Source organism: Setaria italica, chromosome VII, assembly GCF_000263155.2.
Source record: "Setaria italica strain Yugu1 chromosome VII, Setaria_italica_v2.0, whole genome shotgun sequence".
NCBI classification, from domain to species: domain Eukaryota; kingdom Viridiplantae; phylum Streptophyta; class Magnoliopsida; order Poales; family Poaceae; genus Setaria; species Setaria italica.
This window is the reverse complement of record NC_028456.1, coordinates 11,118,756-11,132,180: the sequence shown is the minus strand read 5'-3', so window position 1 is coordinate 11,132,180 and position 13,425 is coordinate 11,118,756. Positions and strand designations below refer to the sequence as shown.

At 41.9% G+C, this 13,425-nt stretch overlaps 1 protein-coding gene across 4 annotated transcripts in view; it reads left to right on the top strand.

Annotated features, from left to right (window-relative positions):
* Positions 1-13,207, top strand: part of LOC101769948 (NAD-dependent protein deacetylase SRT1) — a 14,622-nt gene extending 1,415 nt beyond the window's left edge. The window contains exons 1-15 of one of the 4 annotated variants that reach the window (XM_012847830.2): positions 2,365-2,637; positions 3,108-3,250; positions 4,216-4,236; positions 4,323-4,415; positions 5,008-5,127; positions 5,399-5,499; positions 5,620-5,728; positions 7,520-7,599; positions 7,915-7,993; positions 8,441-8,494; positions 9,491-9,584; positions 10,981-11,060; positions 11,253-11,320; positions 11,413-11,515; positions 12,475-13,207. In XM_012847830.2, the coding sequence (XP_012703284.1) occupies positions 3,152-3,250; positions 4,216-4,236; positions 4,323-4,415; positions 5,008-5,127; positions 5,399-5,499; positions 5,620-5,728; positions 7,520-7,599; positions 7,915-7,993; positions 8,441-8,494; positions 9,491-9,584; positions 10,981-11,060; positions 11,253-11,320; positions 11,413-11,515; positions 12,475-12,795 (1,422 nt within the window). In that variant the 5' untranslated portion in view covers positions 2,365-2,637; positions 3,108-3,151 and the 3' untranslated portion in view covers positions 12,796-13,207. Of the gene's footprint in view, positions 1-2,364; positions 2,638-3,107; positions 3,251-4,215; positions 4,263-4,322; positions 4,416-5,007; positions 5,128-5,398; positions 5,500-5,619; positions 5,729-7,519; positions 7,600-7,914; positions 7,994-8,440; positions 8,495-9,490; positions 9,585-10,980; positions 11,061-11,252; positions 11,321-11,412; positions 11,516-12,474 lie in introns of those variants that run through there. The other 3 variants (XM_004975109.2, XM_022828255.1, XM_012847831.3) reach the window with 3 other exon arrangements.
* The last annotated feature ends 218 nt before the right edge of the window (positions 13,208-13,425 follow it).

The window sequence follows — 13,425 nt, the reverse complement described above, 5'->3', positions numbered from 1 at the left end:
AACAATCAGTGCAATTGGTTTTAAAATTAGATCAAGTTTAGTCCTAATTAGTATCTAAATATTCGATGTGACAGGGACTAAACTTTAGTCCGTGGAACCAAACACCCCCGCAATGCCTATAGCTCGACCTTTACCCTTCATGTATTCATGTAAATAACCTTTTTTAGCACATGGATAATGACACATTTTGTTTCGGTACTCCTCTAGCCTAGACTGTATTAGTGACCCAAGCATTGTGCATGGAAATAGCAGTTTGTTTAGATACTAATTAGGAGGACTGAACATAACAATGTTCATTAGTTTGAGCAATGTTCATCTTCTTGGAGGCATTATCATAGCCAGGATCCACTTCCTCTGGTAGACCTGACAAGGGTTGAAAGAGAAAATGTGAGTGGCAAGAGTAAAGAATATTCATATTATAATATCAAGCTTCACATGGTAATTCACCAATTCCTGGAGGGACTTAACCTACCTATCATTCTGATGCCTGAAATTCCAAATGGAGCCTAGTATCTTAACTGGATCAGCGGTCACCTTACTGATGTGCTTCTTCTGTTCTTTCTGTATATTATGCTGACAATGTGACTGCGGAATAAAACCCTGTAAATGGTATAGTCTGAATAATGATTTGGGGATACTGGTAAATCTTCTGCTTTGACTGATGTCGAGATACCTAAGGTGCACCAGATGCTCAATATTGTCTGGTAGAATACCATCTGGATGTTGTAGTACCAATACTCATAAGCTTAGCGCACATAGCGTTTCTTTAAGAACTTTGTTGAAGTTATCTGGGGGGATTCTTTCCCCGGAAGGAGCATCATGCTTGCATATTATTAGGCTCAGGTTTTTCTTCAAATCCTGGGATTCTACCAAACTCATGCACACCTTAGAAATATTGGTTGCATTGACATATAGGTGGCGGACATTCCTTGGAATACTAACATGGAAATCATCTTCAATTCGGAACTGTTCTCCATTAGATACTGATTCTGCCATCTCATACAGCAAATCATGAACTATATAATGGTTATCATGATTATGTGCTTTCTTAATGAATGAAAGCTGTTAAGAAATCATTGATGTAACGATATGCATTTTCATCTGATGTTTCCTTTTGAATGTAACCATGCTAAGAAATTTATAGTTGACGAGATTGTCACCGGCTCCGGTCAAAAAGAAAAAATGCTGCCGGAAAGAAATTAAATTTTAAGAAACGAGAATGGGGAAAAGCTGGGAAAAAAATGCGTATTGGGCCTAGTACTAGTACGCCGCGTCACTCTGGGCCTAACGAGTGCACGTTCCTTGTTCACGCACACCCGACGGGATAGTGGCAGGGCTGAACGAAAAGCTCGTGGCTCGTTAGCTCGCTCGGCTCGTTACTTGCTCGGCTCGGCTCGGCTCGGCTAGGCTCGTTACAATTTCATCCAGCGGACTAGCCTAATTTCCATCGGTACCTTAGCCATCCCTGAGCCTGCAACTGCGATCCTCTTTGCTCACTTCCACCTTCTCGCGGAACACAAGCCACGGAGGCGGTGCCAGAGCACTGGATCTCGTGTGCGCTCGTCCTACTTAGGCCCCCTTTGGCACGGCTCATCCCAAAACGGCTTCACCGGTGAAGCCAAAGCCGGTGAGCCAAAAAAACTGGCTTCACCCGGCTTCTAGTTCATTTTAGTCCCGGCTTACAAAACGGCTTCACGCTACAGTGTCTCGATTTGCGTGAAATAGATGAAGCCAAAGCCGAAATAAGCCGTGCCAAAGAGGGCCTTAATTCGCCTCCCCTTTCCTCCTCTGCTATCGTAGCCTGTCTTCTTTGGAGTCTAGATTTGAATAACTCGAGGCGGTCCCAACTCCCAAGTATCGCTACTGCTCCCCGCTTTCTCCTTCTGATCGACGTTCGGCTTAGTTTTTGCTTAAGATTTTTGGTGGCCTCGACCGGAAGTTTCTTGGTTATGGAAATTTGGGTCATGGCGTATCAATGGATTGTATCGTGATGTGCATGCTGTTTTTACTAGTTGCGAGCTTGGGACTTGATTTTTTGAATGAAGATTCTACAAGCCTCAAGTTTTAATTTCTCATCCATTCTCGCTTGAGAAATTCACGCAGTTTTTTCCCATTTCCTTGCTTGCAGCGACGGCCGAATGAGGTGGCCTCTTGACCTCCGCCTTCACGCCGTCGCTCGTGGGGCCTGCCGGCCATAGCCACTGTGGCCTCACGTCTTTGTCCCTCTAGCTCGCAAACCAAACCGAGCTGGCTCGAGCTGCTAACGAGCCGAGCTGAGCAGCGTTTTCTGCTCGTTTAGATAACGAACCGAGCCGAGCCAGCTCGTTATCTAAACTCGATATCCGCCTAGATACTGGCCTCATTTCCTCCCTCCCGTCTCCTCCGGTCCTCCCCCGTCGCCGTTGCCCTGCTCGTGCAGAGGGGGAGGCGCAGAGCCTTCACCGACCACTCCCGCGCAACCCTAACTCGCACTACAGTGGAGAGCTCGGGGTCCAGCCAAGTCCCCAGAGGCGGTGCCCAGCGGCACGTCGCAGTGCAGTGGGGCCGCGAGGCGAAGTCGCGCAGGGCGGCAGGCGGCAGGGCTCCGCACCTGCGGCAAAATCGGAGCAGGCTGGCCAGTACGGTGGTTGGCGGCAGGTAGTTATCTATCCATCTTCCCCCTAATAATTGCTTGGTTTAGGAATTGGCGGGTTGGGGATTTGGATCAGTGAAAAAGCAACCGAATGGGGAATGGGGAATGGGGTTTTCTAAATGGTCGTCTTGCATCGGCGATTCAGTGCTGAACTAGTATTGGTTTTTTCTGCCATGAATATTTTGAATTAGGAGCTTTAACCAATTGATAGGCCTGTTTGCTGAGTGGCACATTTTCCCTGAAGGTTAGCAATGACAAATATAATCAACCGTGTCAATATGAGCGTGATGCTAGAATTAATCTTTTGTTTATGCGAGTGTAATGCTCTTTTAATTGTTTGAATCGTGGTGGAATTGTGACACTATGAGTCTACTGTGTGAGACATTGGACTTATGGGTCCCGCCTAGCATACACCCTATTGCAATTTTATCTACATCATCCCCTGACTAATGGACCAAATTATATGGTGTCTTAGACTGAACAAAAAGGCAGCAAAGGAAGCTTGAAAAGGTTTGAGAGATGTCATTGGGTTACGCGAAGAAGCTGTCCTACCGGGAGGAATTGGGTACTGTGGGAATGCCCGAGATCTTCGATCCACCTGAACTAGTCCAGAATAAGGTTAATTTCTCTGGCTCAATTTTGTCCTATTTACTTAGATTTATGGATACAAATGCTTCAATATGCCACGGTGCAAGCAAAATATTAGTACTTCTTTTTTGCCCTTTGTGAGTCTCTTACCATTGGTACACTTTAGTTTATGATAGTAACTTCTAGGCACTTGTTACCTTGGGGCTATAAAATGAGCTATTGAAAATGCTTTACTGATGATAGGCTTTGGTGTAATTATGTAATTGAGTGTTTCTAAATCATATGAGAATAGGTGATGTTTTGGAGCAAGAAGGTTGCTTGGAACATATATGGAACATTATGATGTTCATACGAGAAAAACATGCTAGGTTGTGTTTTCTCACCCTCGGAGTTGTTGGGGATTGTATAGCTATTTGATATAAGGTGATATTCGATATATTCTATCAACAAATGTCGTAAGTGGAGAATGATGATGACACAGCAGAACCATAGTGTTTGGGAGTCGAATGATTATATACCATCTGCAGACGCTGGAAGGAAAAGCCGTTCCAAGGCTGAGCTGAAGCTGCTATTTAGAATTTTATGGAAAACTGAACATAAAATTTAGATGCTAAACTTTCCATGTCATCCTATTCCTTCAACATAAGCCATAAGTGGTTCTAAGGCTGTGCTGTTATTTATTGATCGGAATAGGATTTATGGAAAGTTTAGAAGGGAACGTTAGTTGTCCTATGTGGGAATTTTCTGGTAAGGCTGCTGCTCATGCACCAGAGTTACTGCTCTATTGTCATCAGTGATGACAATGTCATGGCTCCAACTAGAGCACTTCTGTTCATAGGCCATACTATGACACCCTTTTTTTAAAAGATGTTGTAAAATGAACTCATAATGGTACAAAGTTCATGTTGTGTTAATTATTTTGTATAATGATGGAGGGAAATCAAATAATTTCTGTATTTTGATATTTTTCTCTTTTCCCTGGATTGTTGGTGCAGATAGAAGAGCTTGCAGTCATGGTACAAAAGGTTGTGCTAACTTTTGGGTACTCATTTAAACTCAATCATGATTTCTGAACCTCAATTGCATTGCCTTCCCAATGTAGAGTAAGCATTTAGTGGTGTTTACCGGAGCAGGGATATCAACTTCATCAGGTATACCTGATTTTCGAGGGCCCAAGGGTGTCTGGACCATGCAGGTAGTACTGGTGTCTATGTTACTTGCTCTCAGTATGGACCTCTTTAGCACATGAATCTATTTATTTTACATGATTTTGTGATGCTTGGTTGCTAGCTAAACATCGCTGCATTGCATGCCATGCAATCCACATTTGTGTGCATGACAGATAGAATATGTGGAATGTGTTCCTGTATGGTTATGATATCTGACTTAGGTACCTGCCAAAAAGTTATACTCTTCTGGTTACAAATACTTGATGTTTTGGATAATATTCAGTCAAGCTTCTGAAACTTTTACAATTAATAACTTTTCAAATTTTAGGCTGGAGACTCGCAAGTCATATATGCAGTTTTGTCTTGAGTTTGTTGGATTATATAAATATATTCTAACATAAAGTAGTGATCCGAGGCGCTCATTGGAAACCATCTAATATTCAAAACATCAGTTATTTTGGGTTTTTTACCAGAGAAAGTACATTATGAAATGCTTGCTGTTTGACAATGTTAACAAACCACACTTACAATTTTTCATACCTTCCCCCATGTGAATATACTACATTTGTTGACAAACCATTATTTGAAAAAACAATTTCAATTTTATATATGTTATAGCGTGCAGGCAAAGGTGTTCCTGATGCATCACTCCCTTTCCATCGAGCTGTTCCAAGCTTGACTCATATGGCACTCGTTGAATTGGAAAGAGCAGGACTTCTAAAGTTTGTCATAAGCCAGGTGTGCACTAGGTGTAGTGCTTCATTGATTTGGTACCTATTTCCAATGTGTGATGAGAAGAACTTCTGCTCCGTTGAAAGATCAGTAGGAGCTGCAGATATTCTTCATTCTTTCATCATACTGCTAAGGAGTTTGACATATCAAAATCTTAAATATATACAATATACCAATGCGCTCTTATTCATTTTGTTTATTGCAGTTTTTTTCTATGTGAATGTTGGATCACTTCTGACACCCATTTAATCTGAGTCTCTAATTCTGTATCTTCCAGAATGTTGACAGCCTACATCTCCGTTCTGGTTTCCCAAGGGAGAAGCTGTCTGAATTACATGGAAATTCTTTCAAGGAGATCTGCCCATGCTGCAAAACTGAGTATGGTTTACTTTTACTTTTATAGTATACCTTATTTGGGAGTATATATCTGTTGCCCAAGTAGTTGCATTTTCTTTTCTTGGTTAGTTGGTTTATTCAAGGGACAATCTTCTTTTTAAGGTACCTTCGTGATTTTGAGATTGAGACAATAGGACTGAAGGATACTCCGAGACGTTGTTCTGATAAAAATTGTGGAGCTAGATTGAAAGATACAGTTCTTGATTGGGAGGTAAGTACTACATCTTCAACCTGTTAAGCTACAAAATTTCTATCTAACTAAAATGTTTTGTTTGTCAGAAGTAACCTTTGGCAACTGGAGGTTGCATGAAACAATACAAATTCTGTTCTTATAATGTTGTACTTGCTTAGTCCCTGCTATAGAAATTGGGTTGCGTATTTCTTTTGTTATGGACCTTAGAGCATCTCTAGTAGCATATGTACATTAAGATACCTAAAACATGTTTTAGGTATAGGAGAGAGAAGATTTTCAGAAATTTTTTGTGCTCTTCTCCAGCAGAATACCTAAAACTGGATACCTATAAAGCTTCTAGGGACTAATTCGTAAGTGGGGATCATTCTTGAGGACTAATCCGCAAATGACAAAGAGCCCTCTATCTTCTTCCTGCAGCGTGTCCTCTCCCTGTCCAAGCTCACCTGCATCCATGGCTTGCTCCTCTTCTTCTCCCCCCAATCGAATCGAGCCTCTTTCTCGCTGAACCAACCTTCTTTTATGCTGAATCGGCGGAGGGCGTGCGCATCGACGCTCGTCGGCCCCTCGCAGTGCCCGTCCCACAGGGAGATCCTCGCCTGCCCGCGTGCGGCGGAGCTCGGCCTCCCGTGGCAGTGCACGCCTGCCCGCATGCGCCGGCGCGCGGCCCACGCGGCGGAGCCTGGACCCGGTGGCGGTGTTCGCCCTGCCGCATGTGCAAGTGCCCGCCCATGTGGTGGAGCTTGGACCCAGTGGCGGTGCTCACGTGCACTGGTGCTCACCCCCTCGAGGCGGAGCTCGCCGGCCCCTCGCGGCCCCCGGCGAATGTGCAGATGGGACGCAACGCCCTCGGAAGTAGGGTCCGCCGGCTGGAGGCGGAGCAATCAGAGCAGGTCGCGGCGGCGAGTCAGCGTGGAAACATCCGGTACATGGCAGTTGCGCTTCCCGCCTCCAGTTGCAAGTTTTAGGCTATGACCCATTTTGGCTGCTTGGATTGGTATATTTGGGTCAAGGAGAGAGAAATTTAGGTCATAGCCTAAAATAGCAATGCATATAGGTCATCCGCTGGAGCTGTTTTTTTGCTAGTTTTTAGGTATTCTGGCAGTTTATAGGGATAGCAATCCATTATACCAATTCTACTGGAGATGCTCTTAATGGTTATTGTTTGATTAATGCCGAACCCTAGCCATCACTGAAGCCATTAGTACCTGAAAGTTACTTCATAATCCATAGGTGACACAATATTTGATGAGGTCACTGGAATTCTTGAAATATTATCAATTCACGTTGTGTTTTCATATGTTTGCAAATGTAAACATTTTTTGTTGCAACAGAAAGCATTTTGAGTGGTACTTAAATAGTTCTATGTCTCTAGGAAGGTTAAAAGTACATTGATGACTTAAGTTGCAAAAGTCACTGCTGCAAATACTCTAAATACTTCTTCAGGGATTGTGTTTTTGGGTTCAGGTGTGCATAGCAGCAGTACTTGTGTTTTCTTGTGATAAAAAATATTATGCATTACCACTAAGTTTTACTTGTAGTTACAGTGGACCACTCTGTTGCTTCGTAAGGATCAGAATTCTAGAATAGTGGCATGCTTAGCATTATATTTATTTGAGAAGTGTCAATTTATTTTCTGTGAACTCCATACATGTTCCCTTAGCTACGTGTTTTATAAGAACTTGTATGTTCCACCCAGTAGTAGGTTGGCTTTCATCAGTTTAGTGATGGTTTGCTGAATGCCATCTTGTATATTCTTTGAAGTTTTGTAATTTCATCAATTATATTGGATGGGTAAACACCTTTTTACAGGATGCTTTACCTCCTGAGGAGATGAATTCTGCCAAGGAGCATTGTCGATCAGCTGATCTTGTCCTATGTCTAGGAACTAGGTATTGACCTTACTACTATCATGTTATTGTGGGAACTGTTTTTGCAGGTTCCTTTGTTGAAATTATTATCTTTGCAAACTTTTTGACCTAGTAATTAATGTTGATACTTTGGTGATAATTGATACTTGTAGTTTCGTTTTCCCATGCCCGAACACTCTTTGACCAATTTTATTAATTTGTTCCACATCAATTCATTATGCTACTTTGGTTCAGTTATTTAGGTTAGCAAATATCCAATCACCTTTGCTTGCTGAATGATTTCATGCCAATATGCCTTCCATTCTTGTTTTCATTCCTATATCCAACACTATGCAGCTTGCAAATTACTCCTGCATGTAATATGCCTCTGATGTCAATCAAGAATGGGGGGAGGGTGGCTATTGTAAATCTTCAGGTGCATGCAACTAATTCATTCTTGATTATCTTTTATATACAGAACATAAGCACTAAATTACATGCCTAACTCAGTATACATTTTAAACTTTCCTTTCATAAAGTAAGAAATTTTCTTTGTATCACTAGACTCCACCTGAACTCGTAGGTTCCATTATTTACCATTGATTAAATTTGAACCATTGGAATATATGTTTCTTCATTTGAGAATTCTGATTGTTGCTCCATCAAGAAAACCATGGAAATCTAATGGCTCAAAACCTATCATATTAAACACTAAAATAAATATTTTCACTGTTGATTCTGGGAAGTTAGAATTAGGTGACATGCAATTTAGGTTTGGTTCTATTCCAAAGCTAGAAATTAAAAATATGATACTACTATGTTATTATTGCTGACAAATGCATTTTTCAATGGTCTTAAAATGTTATTTCCCCTTCACTTTCAGGCAACTCCAAAGGATAAAAAGGCAAGCCTTGTCATCCATGGTCTTGTAGATAAGGTAGCTGTTGTTACCTTGTCATTGAGGACTTGAGGTTCCATTGTTCCTATCACTGTTTTCCATGGGGTAAACAACACACAAAGGAGAGCTGGAGTGACGACTGTAAAATTCTTACTTAGTGATAATAGTTTTACATTCCCACAAAAATATCTTTGGACCAAATATTATTTCTTACTACCTCCGTCCCAGAATATGTTGGCCCAAAATGATCTTCTATTCCATTAACCACGCCATACATGGCAGTTTGGGTACATATATATAGCCAACCTTGGGTAGGTGGCTTAGAGGCTAAGCAAAGCATCTAAAGAATAAGATCACCTAAAGAAGCTGAAAAGTACATAGATGATAAGATGCTCATAGGCATCACCCCAAAGTGCTCACAGGCACTAAGTGCACATAGGCACTACTAACAGATTATTCTATCACCATCAGGACTTAAACTATCACAGTATAGCTACGTTAAGAGATTTTCAGACAGATTAAGAGGGAGGTTAAAAGGTCTAATTTACCCTTAGCTAATCACATTCTGGTACAGGTGTGCATGTCCCGCTTAATCACCGAGCATCCAGCATTTGCATGCAGCCATGCACCAACGAAGAAAAAAAGCCACTAAGTGTTTTTGCCTTGCCATCAACACTTGCATGCAGGTGAAAGTGAAAAAGAAGAAAAAAAGGAAAAGATTGTAGAGGCCGCTCATCCATTTGCATGGCGCCAATGCATATGCAACAACAATTCCGCCAAAACGAGCCGCATTGGCTGGTTCGTCAGCTCTTAGGGTGAAAGGTCTAATAAGGGGCACTTTGGTCAGTTCACAGGGAAAAAGTGGGATGGGAACTCTAAACGTAGTTATATTTGGAACAAATTTTGAATCCTTAAATGTTGCTATATTTTGGGACGGAGGGAATACTTATCCTAAATAAACATAGACTTCTTATAATCAAACTCTTAAATCTGGCAGCTTATCTCCTGACAATAATTTAACTGTGCTGAAAACAGGTCATTGCTGGAGTCATGACCAAGTTGAATCTGCGAATTCCTCCATACATACGTACTGACCTCGTTCAGCTTACTCTCCGGCATTCACTAAAAAGTGAGCTCATCTTACTGTTTCTCACAACGTTGTTCTTATCCAACTTTTAAAAATGCCTTAACTGCGTAAAATAAATCAATTTAGTGAATAACATGGAATGACTAGTGCATAATCACAAGAAATGGGTTCGTGCCTGCGTTCCACGACCTAGGCGTAAAATAAATCAATTTAGTGAATAACATGGAATGGCTAGCACATAATCACAAGAAATGGGTTCGTGCCTGCGTTCCACGACCTAGGAACTTCATCCTGATTTGTGGATCGATGAGGGTCGACGCCCCATTTCATACAGGTTTGCCACACTGTTGCTGCAGGATTGACTTGTGAGATAGAATGAAAAGTGCAATACGAATCTCCCTTTACAAACTAGGTGAAGTTTTCGCAGGTCGAGAGAGTTCCCTTGAGCTTCCATTTTCGATGAGAAGCCATGAACTCCGGCTAAGGCTCGACCATTCTCCAGCGAAGGGATGAGAAGAGTAAGTTGGAGGGGATATTGCAACCAAGGTCGAACGGTGACCTGTGGTCGCATATTTGGGAGTGACTGAAGTAGTATTCTGGAGGTGGAGGGAAGGAATGAAAGGGAGGGTGGTGGTTCCATTGTGCCGGGAGGCGGTGCTTTTTGGAAGGACAAAGGACTGAAGGAGAGAGAATGATAACTGCTAGCTCCATTTTTGGGACATGTTGGGTTAGGGCAACTGATGGGTTGTGATGAGCCAATATGGTTCCTTTTCCTTCTCTTTTCTGGTGGCGGTTTCATTGTGACGGGAGGCGGCACTGTGTGGAAGGACAAAGGACTTCAGGAGAGAGAATGATAACTGCTAGCTCCATTTTTTGGACATGTTGGGTTACGGCAACTTATGGGTTGTAGTGGGCTGGATGAGCCGATATGGTTCCTTTTCCTTCTCTTTTCCTTTTTAAATATGCTATAAATTACTTGTTAATCTGATTACACATATATATGTGCATCAACCCCGCTCTTTGTACTGGGTTGTCGACTCGGATTCCTTAGTGTCGCGTACCACATTGCAAATGAAGTGTCGGCGCGCATCCCATGATCCGATGCCTTGACCTGATGGACCTGGATTGGTGACTCCACATGGCCAAAGTGATCTACTGACATGATTTTGAGCAAGAGGAGATTTCGATATTTTCTTTTGGAAACTCTGTAGTCTTGGAGCACATTTGAAAGGCACTACAAATTGTGGTAGTAACTTGTATTATTTTTTCACCCGTGATTTGAAAATGATTTTTTTGTCTGCAAGATATTTCTGTTCATTTATCAACACCATTTGACTAACCTACTCCGAGAATTAAACGTTTTAACTTCTTTATCTTATGCAAATGCGTACCAGTTGCATTCCCCCATATATTGCATTATCATTTCTATGTTTTGCAGAGAAATGTGTTAGATGGACTCTCCGAGTAACCAGTACTCATGGCCTCCGAGCACCATTACCATTTATTCAGTCAATTGAGGTTGTGGCATCATGACACCTGTAATTTATAAACATTCTTATCATCTTATGTTGCAGTGTTCTTTGTGCACTTTGTTGACATTAAAAGCTTGAGTAAGCAGATATAGCCTATGAAGTTTATGGAAACCTGGCACTATAGGATCCCAGCATATATCTGTGTTTAACTGATTAAAATTTTCTACTCTATCAACAGGTTTCCTTTCCAGAAAGACCTGACATGAAGCCTGTAGTGCTTAAGGAGCAACCATTTTCTTTGCAGAGGTAAACTAGATGGGAAAAATTTCCAATCAATGTATTGCTCCAGTATGTTTTATATGGTGTGATTCAGAGAGGTGATTTGCCTACTTTTGTAGGGAAACATCAATGAATAGATCATTTTTCATGATGTTGAAATTGAACTTCAGTGATGGCTGCAGCTGCTTGAGCTCATCAATTGGATGGCCTGTTGATTTTCAGGTGAGTAGCTACTGTACACTCTGTCTTCCAGTTTCTATTGGCATAGTTGGCACTCTGTCTTCAGTTTCTATTGTCATAGTTGGCATTGCAATTATAATATGTGATTTTTCTCGAATGTGATTTACCGTAATTGGTAACTCTTGCATTGGAGGGCGTAGTCTTAGAAAAATTTAACAGCCAGCTAGGTGTTGCTGCCTGTAACTACTAATTCTGCCAGTAGGTACCATATTTTTTAACAGCCATCCTGAAGTCCCTTTCTGTTCAGTTATTGCCGTGTAGCCCTTAGTGTGACAAACAAAAAGATAATTGCATAAGCCATGGGTGCACTATTGCAAATATAGTACAAATTTGATGATCCAAATTGCATTATGATACATAAGTAAAACAGACTGGTGTGTCAGTGAGGGAGCTAGGATTAGAAAATTAGGGAAGCTAATTGAGTTAATTGATACAATTTCTGAATAACAAGAGCCAAATACTAGCATATGTACCAAAATTCTTCATAATATTAATGGCTCCAACAGGAAAAAGGGAGCATGAGGGATGCCATGGCTCCTGCCAACCTACTAGCTGTGTACCTCAGTAGTGTGTTCATGTGGACTAGTATAGGTGCACCTATGGATTAAGTTTTCTTTTTTCATACGCGCATGACCACACATGTATGTAGTGCATCCCTTACTTTATCATATTTAACACTAATGTGTCATGCATGTGCTGAAGTTGGGTAGCCAGGTATAGTGTAGCAATTGCTTCCTTCTTAAATGAAAGTGGGGGTGCTGTGTGCACCTTCCCGTCTCATTTTAGCAATTCGGTTGTGCCTCCTGTCCTCGATTGTTTGGTACCTGCTACATTTTACATTTTTTACTAGTACATGATTATCTTATGAAGGTTTTGATTATCACTACGTTGATCTGTTGTTTTGTGCAACGTAGATTTGACAAGAAATTTTATCAATGCAGAAGCAAAAAGACAGCTTTGTCAGAGATAGAACTCTAGTCATGCGAGAGTTGCAATGTGCTGCGGAGCACAAGTCTTGTGCCGGGCAACAAGAGATTCTGGAAAGGGAGAGCCTGCCAAGAGCCGAGACTGCTATCCATGCAATCGTGACAGATATTGTTACTTACGACATGGGAGATGACAAGGTGCTGCTACCCAGGGACAATGGAATGAACAGCGGGAGCAGCAACACTGCCAAAAGAAACTTGGAAGGAACTGGTTGCTACCCAGCAGCGCCTAAGAAGCTCAAGTACTTTCTGAAAGATGAGAAGCTGAACTGCTAGAAAGTTAAAAGCATAGAGCATGGATGTTTGTTTTGGTTGTTAGATGGGTTAGATAGCATAGATGCATGAGAAGTTAACTAGCAAAGAGTAGATTAAGAAACGGTTGAACATATCTTTTGTTGCATAGGAAAGTTGGCAGACATTTTGTATGATACAACTAGCGTAGGTTACCTACCTCCGGTTGGGAACTCGGGCGAAACACTTGGTATCATGTTGTAGAGTGTTAAGATGTTTGCGAATCGAGTACTGCGGATGCTAATCCTCATATTTTGGGTGGTGGCTATCGATGAACTTATGAAGCGTCCTAGGATGTGTTTGGATGAGTGAACCAAATTGATCATGTATGAGATAGTTCACCTGGATGGAATGGTTCTGAATTAAATGATACAATTATTTTATTTGGTTGGCTGTATATGCAATTGCATGAGTTGGTACACCTTCATGTTTGATTGCCTGAACCTGAATGGCAACGACGATTCGGCAAAAGGGCAGCACCGTTCTCCTCTCGACCGCGCTCGGCCCGTCCTGGACGGCATGGTTCGGTGGTTCGGGAGTTTTGGACGCACGGGATGGTTCAGCATCTGGACGGCATATTCCTGTAGCCTGGATGAATGTGTCCTGGATGATCTG